Below are 18,927 nucleotides of genomic sequence, written 5' to 3'. Positions count from 1 at the left end.
AGAAACTTATATCTGTATTTACTAGAACTGGGGCGAGGTGATGGGTTTATAGGGACTGGACAGAACTTACAAAGATTTCGGAATAAATTACATTCTTGATTTTTACGCGGATTGTAAATGGAAGGTCATTTGAGCAGGTTTCTTTTGGATCGTGAACTGCATGCCCTTGGACAGTATTACATGCTTCATAATATAGATTTTAGGTACCGGAGATCTAACAGCTCCACCATAAACAACTACGTTAAGTAGGAAACATATCCCTCTAACAGGCCTTCTGAGGCCCATAGGATTATGAGACGTCTAGGCTCCCACATTTTCCAGACAGCTGGCTCACAGATGGCGGTGAGGTAGTCTTATGCGTCGGCCGCCCCTTACCCCTAGGAAAGTCCACGGTACTCCTGCCTGTTAGATGCTGAGTCGACCCCAGGACCTTTGTGCTGCTGGAAGGATTGGGCCGATTAAGAACCCAGTGACCTTATTGGGAATCGAACCCTCGACCTTCCTGCTTGTAGCAGTGTACCACTGGTGCGCTGACTTGAGCCGGTTCTTTGGAACAGAAGGCCAGAGAAAGTAGTATAGTGAGGAACTTTGTAATTTATACCCTTCACCACATATTAGCCGGATTATTAGAGGAATCAAATGAAGGATGATGAGATTGGAAGGACGTATAGCACATGCATAAAACTTCAATCAGAAACCCCAAAAGAAGAGGCCGCGTGGAAGATGTAGGCGTTAATAGGAGAGCAATAATAAAATGAATCTTAAATATATAAAATGTCGGGATGTTGACTGGATTACTCCGGCCCAGGAGCGAGACATACGGAGTCCGTAAAAGGCGTGGAATTTCTTGAGTAGCTGCTGACTTTTAGCATCTGAAGGCGAATCCTGCTCCAAGATGAACGGCGTCTTCTGGAATATGGCACCATGTAGTCTGATAGAAGTTTGCCGACGTTTCGGAGGACGTACTTGTTCCATTTTCGGTGTCGAATAACAAGCGAAGCAGTAAGCAAACTCCTCTTGCTGTTTGATACTTGCTTGGATTATTCTTCGATGCTGAAGATGGAGGCAGTTCGTTCATAGTCACCGCCGTAAAAAAATCGAAGCGACCAGAGTTATAAATTTGCAGGTTTTTATTTTCGAATTTAGCAGCGATGTTTAATTACAGTGCCATTTCAGCCATCGTAGCGTACTTGGCTACCACGCAGGCATGTGACGAGTTTCACACATGGATTAAAACACGTCTGTAGACATAAATTGTCTCGTTGTTAGGAGCGGAAGGATTTGGTGGTTTGTTCGAAGAAAGGCGTACAGTATATCAGTTCAGAGTGAGATGCTGAAGTCCTTCGGGCCATCCGTGAGTTCAGTTTCCTTACAGGGATGTAGACTCAAACAGTGTTAAATTCATAACTTTAGGAAACTGCAAAGGACCTCCAAGTTTCCCATGCCAAGAAGTAAGGAAAGGAACCCTACTGTCTACCAGAACTGTAGATGGGAACATTTTTAAAGAATATGGTAGTGTTGGTACATTTTGTAATCTGTTGCTGCAGTGAACATCATTTTAGGTAAATACTGATCAAGACATCTGTTCTTATCACAGGAAGCGCGAACATAACACAAAGGCGCATTTGATATAATTCCAAGAAGTGTGACATGAAACTATCTATTTTAACGTCATCACGTCCAAAAAAAAACTTCTAGTTAGTATCAGCGTTAAGTGTATTGCCTTACCTCCACGCCTTTTATTGTCATGATATCACAGAATTAACTCTGCCTTTCATAATTCCAGGAAGACGTAACACACACAGCCAGTTGTAAGTATTCTTCTCACGAAATGTGTAAAATGAACGCAGCATTATGGGTGGGTCTGTCCGTGTTTCCCGCCTCCGACTTCTGAACGAGATTCCATCAAATCGAGTATTAGGTATTTACGCTGAAAGTTGTAGACTAATTTATTTATGAAGTTGGATATTTAACGACGCCAGTCGGTACGGAGGCTACATAGTGTCGATAATAAGGCGATTAATGAATACGGAACAGCTGGTGGGATGAAAATTGGCAAGGAAAACAGATGGACTCGGGGGGAAAAAACCCGCCCTAGCGCAACTTTCTCTATTATAAACATCACATGACCTGACATGCGATCGAATCCGGGTCGTTGCGGTGGCAGACCGGCGACTGAACGCCTGATTTATGTCACGGTCGAATTTGGTTTGATCCATGGTTTGCGGTAAACTCAGCACGAACTTGAATTTCTCATCATGCGGTTCGTCGAGAAACAAATTACTCTATCACATGTCGTCAAAATCAGACTATTTCAAACGTTTTTTGATGTGGCGAGTAATAAAACACAGGCAAAATATTCCCTGGCTGGGTACTTTGATATCTCGTGTGCAGACAACCTCGCAGCAGTACATTCAAAGGCCGGGGTAGCGCGGTCGGTATAGCGACTGGCTACGGGCTGGACGACCAAGGTGTCGGAGTTCGAATCCGATGGGGGTAAGAATATTCATTTCTCCGTGTCATCCAGACTGGCTCTTAAGTCCACCCAACCTCCTGTGCAGTGGGTACCGGGGGCACTTTTCCCGGGTATAAAGCAGCAGTGGCGTGAAGCTGACCACTCACCTCCATCTTATGCCGAGGTCAAGAAAATATGGATCTATACATGCACTCCGCCATACGCCTTCATGGCGTAGTGCTTAATTAGCTAAGCACAGGGACAGCTTTACCTTTACCTTCTTTTACCTTTTTGCATTCATGAGCAGCAGATGAACGTCAAAACATACCAAATCGCGTGCCGAAGAACATTAGTGGTGTCTGAGAACAAAGTGCTGAGAAGTTACAGAAGGCTTTGGGTAAATGCACCAGATACTAGGTAATCAAATCAAGGTTCAGGAGACAGGACGTAAGGCCTGCTTGTCAGACTAGAAGTGCTTACAAAATTTTAGCCCGTCAGCCAGGAGGGAGGAGACCATATGGTATGTCAGGGCGTAGTTGGGAGAATAATATTAAAACGAATCTTAAAGAAACAGTGTCCCGACGTAGACTGGATTAATCCCCGGGTTATGGATCAGAGACGAGGTCTTGTGAACACGGTAATGAAACCTCGTATTCCTTAAGAGACGGATTTCGTGACTAGCTGACCGACTGTTAACTTGCTTATAATGATTCTGCTCCTTGGAGCCTCTGAGACTGAATCCCGTTTCGTGATGGGAGCTCGCTTGGTGCTGCGAGGTACATGGATTGAGCTCAAGTGGCAGAATAACAGGACCGACTGTGAGAACAGTTTTGAGACATAAGGAACTGAAATGACGACCTCTCATTGATGTTCATCCACTGTGACTGTAGAGAAGAAACGGAGGCCCTTGAACCATACCTTTGTTTTGTCTGTCTTGATGTTTGTGACACATGTTGGTTGCAGCCATGTTCATTCTGGAAACATACAAACTGTCGACCGAAACGAACTCTCAGACCGTGGCCTCTTTACATTAAAAGAAATCCACGGACGAAATTAAGATGATAAACGCAAACACTTCGCAATACAATGAGAACCATTCAGCATAGAAAACATTTCCTTCAATGTTTTCAAAACCGTGATAATTGCGGATGTTGCGTCATGTATTATTGTCCTTTCCTTCTCAAGGATAATAATGCAACTTTCATTTTGAAGAATGACGTCTTCTGGGATGTGGCGCAGTGTAGACATAATATAAACCGGCGTTTCGGAGGAACGTATCGCCTCCATCCACCGCCTCACGCTGGTTCCTCGCTCGCGGATTTTTTTCTCCTACCTTGAAGATGGAGGCGATAAAAAGTCTGCAGCCACCTTCTCACGTTGGTTCCCCGCTCCTGGATTTTTCTTTTTCTACCCTGAAGATGGAGGCAATACGTTCCTCCGAAACGTCGGTTTATACTATGTCTACACGGCGCCAAATCCCAGAAGACGGCATTCTTCATAGTCACCGCCGTGAAAACCTCAAATCTTACACAACTGTCATTCTATTTTCGAATAGTCCTCGCATGATCTCATCATCGAGAAATACGTTGGTATCGTCAGATGTTCGAGAAATCGACTGAGCCTTGTTAAAGTGCCGTTAAGAGACTGATCTCACTGACTGCATCGTTTCAAAGTCACGTCGTAACAGGACGGTAATTGCTTGACAGTTATGGGAACTAAACCTTCCATTCAGCGATTAGAACTGCTCACGATAACCATCAGCGCATTTATGTAACATTCGACGTGTTTTTATTTTCCACTGTGTGTTTCGACCCTGATTACTGGGTCGTCATCAGGTGGCTCAATACATAGAAACATCAGTTCATTCAATCAGAGCCCATATTCTTTTGTCCTTGGGCCCATGTTCATATATTCACATTTGGATGTGGTCAGTTTGGCCAGTTATTTGTTCATTAGTAAAAACTATAATATACATTATATTGAAATTAAATTAAATGAAATGAATTAAATTATGTGTATAGATATACCTGTAATTGTGTATGTATATATCATATACAGGGTAATTCATAAGTCCCTCCGGAAACACCGAGAACAATTTAGAATCACTCTGTAGACCAAGGGTAGTGTGATTCTAAGTTATTGTCGGGGTTCCAGAAGGAATTACCCCATATATATGGTGTATTTATGTGTGTGTGAACTTACTGTTTCAGATGGTTATGCCTATTGCCTAGGTTAAATTACACAAAATAATGTATAGGAAGTTCGCGGTTTCCCATAGTTGCATGGTTGTTGTTCGGAGAGGGTTCAGATGCCTCGTTCGGTTTTTTATTGCATGTGAAATGATGTGTATTGTTAGTATGTTTTGTCCTCCGATTGGTGGTCGAGTGTTGTATTTAGTACTCCTTATAGAATTCATTGTTGTGGGGTTGCCCTTTTATCTTGTATTACAATTTCTTGTTCCTTCATCGTTTTGGCTTTGTTTATGGTATGCAGTTAGTGTTATGTTGTAGTTTGGCTGCTGTTGTGTTCTGTGGATCTAACAAACTGATCTGATACTGCAGCCTCAGATGTGGCGGTTGTATCAGCCTTTGATGGTAGATGAGTATGGAGTATTGGTGGGATAGTAACTGGCATGGGAGAACTGTACTTGGAGAACTTGCCACTTGGCCCTCCACAGATGCTCCACAAACTCCCCTAGGATTGAACTCAGGCCTTTGTGTAATTTACAGTGTATGTTAAATATAGTTTTGTGGGATGGATTTTTGTATTCATTAGAAACGTGAACAAGGCAGAAGAGAATGAAGCAAGGGAAGTTAAGGTAATGTTAGGTTATAAATTATTTCTAACTTTTGTAAGCAGTCAGTGTTGTTTTTTTTTAAATGAATACAGCACTGTAACCCAGTAAAGGAAGGTAGATATGTTAGCAGTATAATTCTGTGGAAGGCAAACAGAATGAACATGCAAGTCGTAATTCTACATGCAGCCGTGGTATTTTAGTCACCATCGTGTATGTGTAACCAGGTGATTTAACCACAAATGTAATCATGCCAGTGTCCTGTCTGGAGGCAAGATAGGATACCTCCACCATAGCCCTACAAGCCTTGGAAGGCGATGAAAAGGGAACCCAGTGGTATACCTGGCCCACCATCACTGCAGGACACAGATACAGAGACCTGGACCTCCAGGTTGGAGGTCTGATACAAGGCTCTTGCTCCACTAAAAAATCTGCTGTTGCAAAAACCAAAGAAGTGAAAAGTGGAAGACATAGTTCATGATAGAGTAGACAGGTCTGGCAGTGTCTTCTGAGGAAGGCTACAGCTTAAAAAGGGCTGTTTTTGCCGATGATGATCTGTGTTCTGGCTGTTTAACTGTGTACACTGTGTTCTGAAAGTAAATAAGTGAAGCTTCAGATATGAATAAGTAACTTTTAATTTAAATTCCAATTGTAACATCAGTTTTTAATTGTTTCTTTTTATACAGACACAGATACTTGGCAAGGAATGTGTTCATAGAAGTATTCTCTGTACTTCAGTGTTTATGTTAATCCATCATTTGTGGTCTGTAGGATGTGTGTATATACTGATAAGGTGAAAAGGTATCTCTATCTCTGTAATTGGCCGCGGAGGCCCATGGGGGGTTGCAAAATGTTGAGACTCCCACATTTTCTAAACAATAGGGTCACCGATGGTGAGATCAACCTTACATGCCGGCCACCCTTTACCCCCCAGGAAGATTCCTGGTACTACTTCCTGTTAGGGGCTGAGTCAACCCCAGGGTCATAGTGTGGCTGGACAGATTAGGTCAATTGAAAAATCCAGTGACCTTATCAGGAATCGAACCTGTGACCTTCTGGCTTGTAGCATAGTGCCTCAACCAAATAAGTTACTATGTGCCTCCTGTGTATACATGGGTCATTCTGGAATATGAAAAGGATACTGTGAAATATAGTTTTAATAATTACTGTGTTTTCAGACATTTTTAGTTTTAACCTTGTAATGAACTTTAAGTTGAAAAGATGAATGAAGGTTAGTATTCTGTTCTGGGTTACAGGGGTCCTGGAGATGACAGCCACGGAGAACACGATCCGATTCAGCGGCCATACGCTGGACAAGGCAACCAAGGCGAAGGTCACACTAGAAAATTATTATAGCAACCTCATCGCACAGCATTACGAGCGCAAACAGAGGTATCCTTCCAACTCTCATCATAGATTATATCAGAAAATGATGTCAGTTGTTACTGAAATAGTTGTCTCATTTTAACATTCTTTTAGTATAATGTAATTTTATTATTTTTGAAATCTCAGTTTCAGCTGACATATCTTGCAACAGATTATGTCAGCTAAGAAGCAATAAGAACTGTAAAGTATAACATGTAAAAGTAAAAAAAAAAGTAAAGCTATCCCTGTAACAGGCCGTGAAGGCCCATAGGGTTGTGAGATGTTGAGGGTCCCACATTATCTAGACAGATGGCGGCAAGGTTGTCAGCCCTACACGCCGGCCGTGCTTTACTCCCCAGGAAAATTATTTAATTAATTCCTGGTACTGATTTCTGTTAGAGGCTGAGTCGACCCCAGGGCCATAGTGCGGCCGGATGGATTAGGTCAATTGACAAAAATCCATTGACCTCATCGGGACTTGAACCCGCAATCTTCCGGCTTTGTAGCATAGTGTCTCAACCAACTGAAGTAAGAAACCTTATTTGTTTCATAAAATATGCCTTGTTTCAGACATAAAGGAACATCATCAGAGGCTTACAGGAAAGTGTTAAAGAGGAGGCTGGTTAGCATACATTAATTTTTAGCAGTAATGTTTACATTTAAATCCCTTTGTACAGAGAGTTTTTGTTTTTTAGCTTTCTTGACGGGTTCACGTCTCTGTGGTTTACAGTGACTGGTGTGCTACTTTCCTCAAGGCACATAACGAATTTTGCCAATAAATTAGCATGCCTGATGTCTGATGACATTTGGAATGAAGGAAGGTAATTGCTTGTGGACCACTTGACTACATTATGTTTCACAGTGAGCAGTGAGGTTCATGTGTGAGAGTTTGTTTATGATTTGCCAAGAGTAGGCAGCAGTTATTGCCGGTCACGGTAGCCGAGTGGTCTAAGGCATGCACTGTTTTCGCTCGCTCGGAAGCCGGGATCATGGGTTCGAATCCCACTCAGGGCATGGATGTTTGTGTGCGTTTTTCTGTGTTTGTCTACAGGTAGAGGCCTTGCGACGAGCTGATCACTCGCCCAAGGATTCCTACCAAATGTGTAAGATCTAGTAAACCGAAGTGAAACGGACAGTTTCATGGAGGTAGGCCTAGGCCCAAATTGGGGCTGTAGTGCCACAGGGGGGGGGAAAAAAAAAGGCAGCAGTTATTAGCTCCATTAGCCGCCATTTGTTGTCACTTAATGAGCAGTGTACTTTAGATCAACATGTATTTCTGTATGACACCTATTTAAAATATGTATCTGCTAGAAAGTGTCGGCAAAAACTTCAAAGTAAATTTCACGATGAGGAAGTTCCCAGCAGACAAACAGTTCACAATTTAGTGAATAAACTTAGAACAACGGGTTTCTTAATAATCAAGTGCTTACTGAGGAGAGGTTCGATGAGGTATGGGCCAGACTAGAACATACACCAAGAAAATCACTGGAATGTTTATCTCAAGAGACTGCAGTATCAGAGTCTGGTGCAAGAAGAGCAGCACAGTTGCTGAAGCCTGTACCCCTCATAAGACAACAGGTCCACGCTTTGCAGTCGTATGATCCAGCTAGCAGGGTTCATTTTTGAAGTTGGTTTCTACAGTCTGTCGTTGAAGGTGAGATCAACCCGCAGCTGACATTCTTTTCTGCTGAAGCATGGTTTCACTTGCAGGGATATGCAAAATAATTGCTACTGGAGTTCACAGAATCTGCACCTCACCCACGAAGTTCTGCTCCATCCAGTGAAAGTTGGTGTCTGGTGTGCTGTTAATGTAAGAAGGATTGCTGTGCCTTTGTTTTATAACAAAACAATTAATTGTGAAAGATATATGCGTGCAGATGGACAAGATTTTCAGCATTAGCTTTGATCTGTGGATTGTAACTGCTCCATTCCAAATGTTATTGGCCTTCAAACATGCTGATTCATCAGCAGAATTTGTATACATCTCGCAGGCTTGAAGCACAGAGCTGTGAAACCGACCAACAAAGTAAAAATTCTCACTGTAATTGAGAGTGTAGAGAGTTATTTCCTGTGTATAAATTGCCGATGGACTGTGTGTTTTTGTAGATGGCGCTGGTCTCTGTTGGTGTTGTTTTAGTAGAGTTTCTAACACATGTTATTCTTTATGGTTTTTATTGCTTCATTATCAGTATAAAATATAATGGCTGAAGTGGTTCATAAAAAAATTTCAGTATATGCTCAACTGTACTTTTATTAATTACACTACTCTGCATTTTGGCACCTTATACTACAGAACTTAACCCCACAGTGTTATCAGCATGTGAATCAGTTGTCTAAATGTATATATTCTGCAAAATGCAGTTTTTAAAAATGTATAACATTCATCTTTCACAAACCTTAATTAATCTGTATGGAAAGTTTTAGGAGAAAGAGTTTGAGCTGTGTGATGTAAAATGGGAACAAGATTGGAAACTGTTTGTTCTACACATTATAGCACACAAAATTCCCAGTGGCATGCAGTTTGCTGAACTCATTTGCCTCCTGTTTATGAAGTTTGATTAGCAGTATATGAGGTGCATGAACACCTCTGTTTATGGCCTTAGCAGACAATTGAAATTGCTCATAACTTCATGTTTTATTTCTGCCACTTCGGGTGTTACAAATATTTGCCCAGAGGTATAGCCACTGCCATAAGGTTACTTCCAACTAGAGAGACAGATATGGCCTTTAAGAAATCTGTGTAAGGACCTCCCGTATAAAATCTTGGCAAGTCAGCCCAGTTGTTTTGAATTTGAGACATCATGGGAAAATAATTGCTTAGATTTATCTTTTTTTTTTATTGCTATTGGGGTGGGGCTAAGTCCCTCGTACTGCGGCGACTTCTGGCGTATTGTACCAGCTATTGTGATAGGTGAGGGTGATTGTGGAGCAGTTGGTGGAATGAAGATTGGCAGGGGAAACCTAAGTACTCGGAGAAAACCTGCCCCAGCGCCACTTTGTCCACCACAAATCCCACTTTTCCAGACCCGGGATAGAACCCGGGCCACTGCAGTGGGAAGCCAGCAACTAACCGCATGAGCTGTGGCACGGCCCAAAAGATTTGTCTTGAAGTGCTCAAAACCTACAGGAAAAGTGTATTGGATATAAAATGTGTTACATGTTTGGTTACAACTTTTATATGAAACATTCCTCCCTCCAATAAATATCTAGAGAGTTGTGCTTGAAAGTCATAGAAATACCTGTAGGTCTCCATGTAGAATTTTGTTATTGTCCAAATTTAGTGAAAATTGTAATTTTCTTACAGCTTGTATTATAATTTTCCACATGAAGATTTAAAGAAGTTAAGCAGATTAGGTTTCGATACTAGATCATTGGACCTGCATATTGATTTATTATTTCATGAATTATTACTCCATTACTATCTCAAATATTTAATAACCTCATAATACTCTTTTTCAGATTTAAGCATGAAGTGTGTATAGTTAGTGCCTCGTAACTTTAGCCGCGCAGATAGGTAAACACTGTTGTGGAATGTGCGAAGCTGTACGCTTGCTGTGGTTATGTTCAAAGCTACTTCCCAAGTGGAGAACATTAGCTGTTACTTCCCTGGCCTCACTATGATTGTCGGTGTGCCATGATAATGACATGAAAGCCACATAATACAATTGCTGTGACTGGTACCACCTAACAAGCAACACAACATTCTATACACCTGACCACACTCCAAGACGCTACATTCCAAACTGGTAGTACCCATGCTGATGTATGCAGTAAGACTGCTCCCCCAGCCCTGCGAGAGATGGTATGACCCCTCTACCATGGCTAGAGTTCTGAGGAACTAACAGTAGATCTCCCATACCTATTGTGGATCCTTGATTTTTAGCCTAGTAGGCTGGCACCATAATTGAGAGTGTGCTACTGATTATACATATTCGTGTGTGTGTGTGTGTGTGTATGCACACACACATTTTTATATATACACGTATGGCTCTGTAGAAGTTCCAGTTAGATCCACTTGAGTTTACACAAACCTGTCTCTTTGTGTCATTTAGGTTTGAATATTTGATGCTGCTTTTTTAAGATTGCAAAGACTATAATATTAATAAAACTGATTCTTGTGTTCTGTGAGTATGTTGGTATTGATAATTAATATTTATCTGTTTCAGGTTGGCAAAGTTAGAAGAATCTCTTAAAGATGAGGGCCTGACAGAGGCTCAGAAGCAGGAGAAGCGGCAGCAACATGCACAGAAGGAGACTGAGTTCCTAAGGCTGAAGAGGTCAAGATTGGGTGTTGAGGACTTTGAGCCACTGAAAGTGATAGGGCGGGGGGCATTTGGTGAAGTTAGGCTGGTGCAGAAGAAAGACACAGGTCATGTCTATGCTATGAAGATTCTTCGGAAAGCTGACATGTTGGAGAAGGAGCAGGTGGCCCATGTACGGGCTGAGAGAGATGTGTTGGTAGAAGCTGATCACCAGTGGGTAGTCAAAATGTACTACAGTTTTCAGGATCCCATCAATCTGTATCTCATCATGGAGTTCCTTCCAGGAGGTAAGTTACTGATGCACTTGTCATGGACGTCTATACATGAATGCCATTTTAGGTAGCAAGTTACATAGAAGACACAATTTTCTTTGAACCTACAGTTTTCTATCTTTGTATTTATTTGCCGGCTTCAGTAGACCACTTGACACTTCTCAGGACCGTGTCACGGTAATGACTGAGGCAACGGTGAAACTGCACATTTAAAACTAGTCCACTGCTAGAAATCAAAGACACTATTTCTGCTCTCCACAAATTGTTTATTTCAGAAGCAAACACTATAACTTTATTAGCAAGTACGGAGTAATGTGCCCTTTTTTATTATTATCAAAGATTAATCGAACCAAATAAAGACTGATAAATTTAGATAAACTTGGAGAGTGCAGCCCAATGACATCTGCCTCTGATGAATTCAAAACGCCAAGTCCTTCTGCCAATTCTATCCTGCGGGAGCGTCGCTTCATCCCCTGTATAGGATTTGAACCGACGGCCTTTCTCCCAGACGAGAATAGTTTCCTATTGGCTGATTTTAACTGTCAAATCCATCATACCATCAGCACTAGACAATCACATAACGAACTTTGAGAATAAAGAGATCCAAAGATATTGAACCCGGAACCCCACATGTGAAAGCGGTTATTTCTTAGTTTAGGGTCCAATTACACCCTTCCGAAGACACTTTTATAACAGCTACTCTATTAGCAAAACAAAATTTACATCTTCGGCAAACTACAGACTTGCCTTTCGTGGTGGCTTCGTCCCATTCCCTTCACCCAAGCTGCAGGTAACAAAACAAGGCAGTTTTTTCTGTGCAGATGCGAAAAGCAAATCATAACATGCTAATGATCGGTCACCCCAATAAATCAGTCACTCTATTGAAATGGCTAAAGAGGACAATAGCGTCCAATGAAGAGTTGTAAAAGGTTTGGACTGTCACAGTATGTAACCATGGGAATGAAATGTAATCACACTAGATTATGGCATGAGTATTTTGATTTCCATAGGTAAATTAATAAATTTTATAATTTGGTGTTCTGAAGAAGGTGAAAAGTACTGATTAGAATTTTGTTCTGAAGGTAACAGAAATATGTTGCAGTATCTCAGACTGAAAATAAAGACATTGTCAAGATTTTTATAAAACCAAAGATAAACAGAAATAAAAGATAATGTGTTTTGTGTTTAGGGGATGTGTTGCAAACTGTAAAACTGTAAAACTGTGATGCAGGTTTTTGTGAGTAAGCTATCGCTGTCTTGAATAACATGACTACCAGTTGCATTTCTGTAGGAATTGGATGTGCTTGGTATTATTGCATGGGACACTGAAGGAATGTTCATATAAGATTACAATCTTAGTGTGCTGAGTTCAGTCAAAATGGAGAACACCAGCTTACTCCAGGCAAGGCCAGGTCCTTGCTGCTAGTGACAAAATACAATCCATCTTCATATTAATTAGAACTGACACAGTAGACATGAAATGAATACAGTATTGCTTTTTCAGGCGATATGATGACACTCTTGATGAAGAAGGACACTCTTTCTGAAGAATGTACTCAGTTCTATATAGCAGAAACAGCCTTGGCCATTGACTCTATACACAAACTGGGCTTCATCCACAGGTAATTGAAATTATGCTCTGTAAATATAAATTATTGTTAGGAAAGTAGTAAGCACTGTGATAAAAGAAGCCCTTAATTAGAACACAGGTTAATTCACATTAGTTGCAGGCTCTTGGTGAAATGGAGATAAATATAGAATCTAAAAGCTGTAGCATCTTATGCTTATGCTATAAAAACGCAGAATGTTTAAAAATCACACAAGATACCTGTAAAATGTCTAGGATCATTAATTAAAAGCACAAAAGTTATAAATGAGGAGCTGGGATATTGCAGTTAGTACAGCAACTGGCTACGGGCTAGACAGCCAAGGGGCTGGAGTCTGAAACCTTGTAGGGTCAAGAATTTTCTCCATGTCATCCAGACCAGCTCTGGGTAACACCCAGCCTCTTAGCCAAAGGTACTGGGTGTTCTTTCCCCCCGGGGTTATAGTGGCTGGGGCGACAGGCTGACCACTCACCTCCAGCTAGTGCCAAAATCAAGAAAAACTTGGATCTATACATCCACTCCCCCATACTTTTCCATGGCCTAGTGCTTAATTACCTAAACACAGGGGCAACTTTATTCTTTTCCTCACCTTTTTACTAAATGTCCTTATATTAGGTGAGTTGCAGTAACATGAGTGGTTCAGAATGCGTGAGTTTTTTTTTTCAGGTAGAAGCATTTTGAATGTTGTGATATGTGAATTCGTTACCGTTTTCTGATGTCAACTGAAATTTTTTATAACTGCATCCTGTGTTTCTTGAATAATGCTATCCATAGCAGCTATGATATCTGTCTTCAGCTATTTAATTCATTTGTGGATTGTTCTTGTAGATTGTCCATCACTAATCTACACAAGAAGTCATTAAAGGGATTCAGATCCAGCAAGTATTGTGGCTGTGTTTGTCTAATACCAAATTGGGCATGGCAACAGATGGTTCTATAATGAAAATGTCTGGAAATAAGAAACTGTATGTGTTGTATGTGGCTGTGTCTCATTGTGTTAGAAAAATTTTTCTTTTCAGTTCATTCCCATTCATGAGAATGATATTGAAGCTTGTGGTAGCATTCAGCATTCACATTGTCATCTATGAGAATTGGTCAGACAGTTGCAGCAAGTGAAACTGCAGATAGCACTGGACATTTTTATGGCTGTAAACAACTCTCTTTACCAGTGGGAAGGGTTTTCAGTGCCACATACACAGGAGGACAGGATGGGGTGAATGGACTGATTTTATCTGGCACAGGATAGGGACCAGTGGATCCTCTTGTGAACATGGTAATGAACCTTTGGGTTCCAAAAAAATGTTGGGAAGTTCTTGAGTAGCTGCACAACTGGCGGCTTCTCAAGAAGGGCTCAGTTCCACGAAGTTAGTTAGGTTGCAGTGACCCTGTACATTGCACAGGGTTTTCAGATATTCTTGCAAACTTCTGTTAACGTTTCCCTGCATATCATTGTGTAATTTAGGGAAAATTGTCTCTCTCATTTATGAATTTTGTGACATAAAAACAGGGTGTTCAGATGAAAGATATCCAATAATTATATCTCAGAGAGCATTTATTATACACATTTCTGGTTTACAACATTATAAAAGGAAACTATCTGAGTTTTTTTCCTAAGTATGTAACTTTCTCAGTAAATTTGAATGTTGGCCCCCTTGTTGGCATGACAACCAGATGATATTCAACCTTCCACGTTGCTTGAAGCACGTTTGGTGTTACCGTAGCCACAGCGTCCTTTATGTGGGGGTTCTAGTGTTGAAGGTCTTTGATCTTAACCTGGTATACAGCATTCTTCAGATAAGCTGACAAGAAAAAATCCAGTTGGGTTAAATCTGGCAACCTAGGAGGCAAAGCAATTGGCCCACCTTTGATGATCCATCTCCCAGCCATCTCTCTGTCCAGGCGATTCCTAACATGGTGACAGAAATGTGGTGGTACCCCATCTTGTTAGAGGATAGTTCGAGGTGGTAATGGGGGCAGCGCATACAGTTCCAGTATGGCCAAGTACAAATGCCTGGTCACAACCTTTTCCAAAAAGAAAAATGGTCCACTCAACTTGTCATACATTAAGCTGGCCCACACGTTCACTTTGGGGCTGCCTATACAACTCACATGTGGCATGTGGATTTTGACTGCCAAAAATCCTCCAGTTATACCTGTTTACAGCTCCATAGATGTGGAATGTTGCCTCGTCCGAGAAGCCCACTTTGTGGAGGAAAATGGGTGATCTAGCATATCCACAGTGAAGTTTGTGTGAGCTACTTGGTCACCTGGTTTTAGTGCATCAATCACTTGAATATTGTACACTACAACACTACACTCTTAGGCTTGTGTAGCACATCGTGCACTGTTGAACGTGGAATTTGTAACTGTAAGCTAGCAGCGCAAATTGATATGCACAGACTTCATTGGAATGCCTCTCTAATTAAATTGACATTTTCTTCCGAGGTCCATGTCTTTCCAGGAGATTTTACATGCAACAGACCACCTGTTGTCCCAGAACTGAATGCTTTTCTATGCAGGGTGTTTATGTCCATATTGTGTTGTAAGATGATGCTGGACAGCCATAAAAGATTGCAACTATTCTAGACACAACACACATTGAAACTGTTTCTGTGGTATCAACGTTGTTACTGAGCTCACTGAAGGTCACCAACTGGCGCATGAGCATAAGCCGGGCATGAAAAAGAAACTTTCAGAGTTTTCCTTTCCAATGTAATAAACTGGATACATGTATGAAAATTAGTTTCCGAGTTATAATTCTTTTTTGGAGACCTTTGATCTGGACATCCTGTGTGTTAGAATTACTGATGTATTGCTAGAAATGTAAGGGGAGGTTACTTACATGTTTTTTTAATATTGCATGTCTTGTGTCTGACATTGCATTCTAATAATCCTTGCATATCTCATTCTTTGCTAAATAACATCTCTAACTGATGTAGTATTGTTAAATAGAATGACTTCTGTGATATATGCAGGGACATTAAGCCAGACAACTTGCTCCTGGATGCCCGAGGACACATCAAGCTCTCTGATTTTGGCCTCTGCACTGGTCTGAAGAAGTCTCATCGTACCGACTTTTACCGTGATCTCAGTCAAGCTAAACCCTCTGACTTCAGTAAGTGTTTTACTCAAAGATAACTTAGTAAATTTAATATAGCAGTAAATTTGTTCTTTTTAAGTTGGTTGAAATGTTGTTATAATGTTTCATAGATAGGTACCAAATGGCCAAGATCAACCATTTATTGTTTGCAATTACTTCAGTTAAATATTCAGTAGTAGTGTAATAAACAGGTTGAGGCTATGAATGTAGGAAAGTTCAGTAGTAGAGTTGTATAATACCGGTTTTCTTATTCATGAAATTTTAACTAGTCCTGTATTTAAGTCATTTGGCTTGCAGTTAATTCAGAAATATTTTTAGTTGTGCACAGAGCAAGCTTAGTCTATAATATTAGAGATGGAGATTTTTCTTTTATAAGGGTTAAATGTATGTCTGATAGTATGTGGATGCTTGATGTCAGTGTGAAACTTGTTGGAAGGTTTGTCATGTCAGATAGGAAAGTTGATCATTGTGTCATTATTGGAAAGACCTGTTCTGTTTTTTAAACTTCTGGTATTCATATTCAGCACTTACAGTTCTAATTCTCTTGTTTCTAGTATAAGTATGAAGCAACAAATGATAGCATCAGTGTAGGACAGTGTAGGAATTACTTTCTGTGAAGCAGTTTCCTTCTGGCATTTTTTATCTCAACATGAGTTCACAGCAGATGTGCCTTTTTATCAGAAGAAAAAGAAACCGTAAGAGTATGGTATATTAGACTTTGTCTGAAATATCTTCATAAGTGTACCATCAGATAAGTAACATAAGATCATTATGTCATCATGATAAAGTTATCTGAGTGAATTTTGACATACTGCAAGTATTTATATGTCAGTAGGGAATTCAGATGTAGTAGAATCTTTCTCCAAATGTGATAAGGGGTGTGTAGATGATGAAGTTGTAAACAGCCTTGTACAAATTCATAGAGTCTTATGTTCCTATAATAATAGAATGCATGTTGCTTTATTGACTGTCTCACCTACTGTCACCCTTTATCATCTTAGGTGACCAGCATACTTGGTCTAAATTTACTGTTTAAAGATATTATGTATGTCAATATTTTGAAAACTATCATGCCCAGTGAAAGAAAAATGTTTCACCAAACTGTGGGACATGATCCACAGAGTGAGAAATGTCTATATGAACATTTGTTCCAAACAGATGCATTTTGGAGCCATCGCCCTTTTGAATATTAGGACGTTTAGTGACCATGGCATGTCTAGCCTACTTCTTGCTTTTTTCTGATGGTTTACAAATGTACTGGGAGATGGTGTCTGACAGCTGGATTAGCAAAGCTAGAGTAGACCTTCATTGCTAGGCAGCGGGCTCAGTAAACACATATGCACACAACAATAGAAGAACTACTGTTTCTGCATAGTGCTTAGGTAAACACACACCTATAAAAATAGAGGAATTATTAGGAAATTGTGTTTCTCTTGGGGTCAGCCTGATGCTATATAATGAGGAATACAGGCCAGTTGGAATCAGAATTGAGGGAGTCCCTGGAGTCAGCAATCAGAGATGGTTGAGAAGAAATGGTGGTTGCAGAGCATTGGATTTGAGAGTTCTGTAGTTGGCAGCCGGCAGAAGATGGAGGAATTGAGAGAGTTCAGTCAAGAGTTGAAAGTCCAGCTGTGAAGAGAAGTCTTTATGTGTGCTGTAGTGCAGTGATGGTTGGAAGTGTAACTGAGTGAGACTCTTATAATTACTGTGTTAAAATATATTGCCAGGAAATAGATAGTGGAGACTGTAATAGAGTGGGGACACTAATGTTTGCAGCAGTGAATTGTAAAGTGTGTAGATCAGCGGTAGTGCTGTAATTGCCTGTAGTTCCGAGTGCCGTGTATAAGGTGTCAGTGCAGTAGCAGTCATCATTCTGTGTTTACATTCCGTGGATGTTTCAATGTGACAGTCATATTGCATTTGTTCTGGTGATAGTGACAAATAATTACAGATATGCAGAAATGGTAGGCATGCATTTCCTGTATGGTTTAGGAGATGACAGTTCTCTGGCTACAGAATGTTGGAAAGGAGTATGTTCAGCAAGATTAATCAGCATGTCAGAAACAGTGCAACATTTGTTTTGAACCAGATGGGCTGGGGAAGGCCATGATCAGCTGATTTTCAGGAAATGGGAACCTGGGACTAGCACATGACTGCAGATATGGAGCATCCCCCAAAATGCTGTTGTGCAAATTTTATGTGAAAAGCCACTATATCTGTTCCATATTAAAGGGTTTAAGGGCTTACTGATGCTAACTATCCCAGAAGAGTTACATTCCGCTGATGGCTTCTCCAAAAATATGCAACCAGTTTCACATTTTGTGCATCAAAGAAGCAGAATTTACAAGAAACAGCATTTTTTTTCTCTCATCTTGCTCCTACTTTGGAGTATAGGGCTGATTTCTCAGTTTCATGATCATTTTACAGACGGTAGGACTCCTTGGATGGGTGATCACCTCATTGCAAGGCCGCTACTAAACACAGGACAACACAAATAGAATAAACGCATACATACGAGGGGGGACCCAAAAATAACCGGAATTTATTTTTGTTATTTTTTATTTTTGCATTTTTATTGAACTGTATATTAGTCCCCTTCAAAGTATTGTCCATGTGCATTAATGCACTTGCCCCAACGCTTTTGCCACTGCTCAAAACAGTGCTGGAATTCTTGAGGCTGGATACTGTTCAAAGCCTTTAGCGTGTTTTCTTTGACTTCATCCACATCACGGAATCGCTTTCCTTTCAGACTTCTCTTCATCCGTGGGAACAAAAAAAAGTCCGATGGAGCTAGGTCAGGTGAGTAAGGTGGATGAGGCACAATCACCATGTTGTTGCTTGTCAAAAACTGTCGGACCGTCAAAGCTGTGTGGGCTGGAGCATTGTCATGGTGAAGCAACCAGTTCCCATTTCTCCACATTTTGGACCGTTTTCGTCGCACACTCTTTCGTAATCTTCGTAACACATCCAGGTAAAAATGTTGGTTCACTGTTTGTCCTGGCGGAACGAACTCTTTGTGGACAATGCCATTCACATCAAAAAAAAAACAAATCAACATTGTTTTCACATTGG

General features: G+C 40.7%; 1 protein-coding gene across 5 annotated transcripts in view; it reads left to right on the top strand.

Moving 5' to 3' along the window:
* Positions 1-18,927, top strand: part of LOC111866324 (serine/threonine-protein kinase tricorner) — a 175,680-nt gene that overhangs the window by 149,736 nt on the left and 7,017 nt on the right. For all 5 annotated transcript variants that reach the window (XM_023855164.2, XM_023855161.2, XM_033752202.1 and 2 more), the window contains 4 exons: positions 6,506-6,641; positions 10,781-11,163; positions 12,653-12,770; positions 15,731-15,870. In XM_023855164.2, coding sequence (XP_023710932.1) covers positions 6,517-6,641; positions 10,781-11,163; positions 12,653-12,770; positions 15,731-15,870 — 766 coding nt within the window. In that variant the 5' untranslated portion in view covers positions 6,506-6,516. The remainder of the gene's footprint in view (positions 1-6,505; positions 6,642-10,780; positions 11,164-12,652; positions 12,771-15,730; positions 15,871-18,927) is intronic.

This window comes from Cryptotermes secundus, unplaced genomic scaffold (genome assembly GCF_002891405.2).
Source record: "Cryptotermes secundus unplaced genomic scaffold, Csec_1.0 scaffold40, whole genome shotgun sequence".
Lineage (NCBI taxonomy): Eukaryota > Metazoa > Arthropoda > Insecta > Blattodea > Kalotermitidae > Cryptotermes > Cryptotermes secundus.
This window is presented reverse-complemented; position numbering and strand designations above follow the sequence as displayed.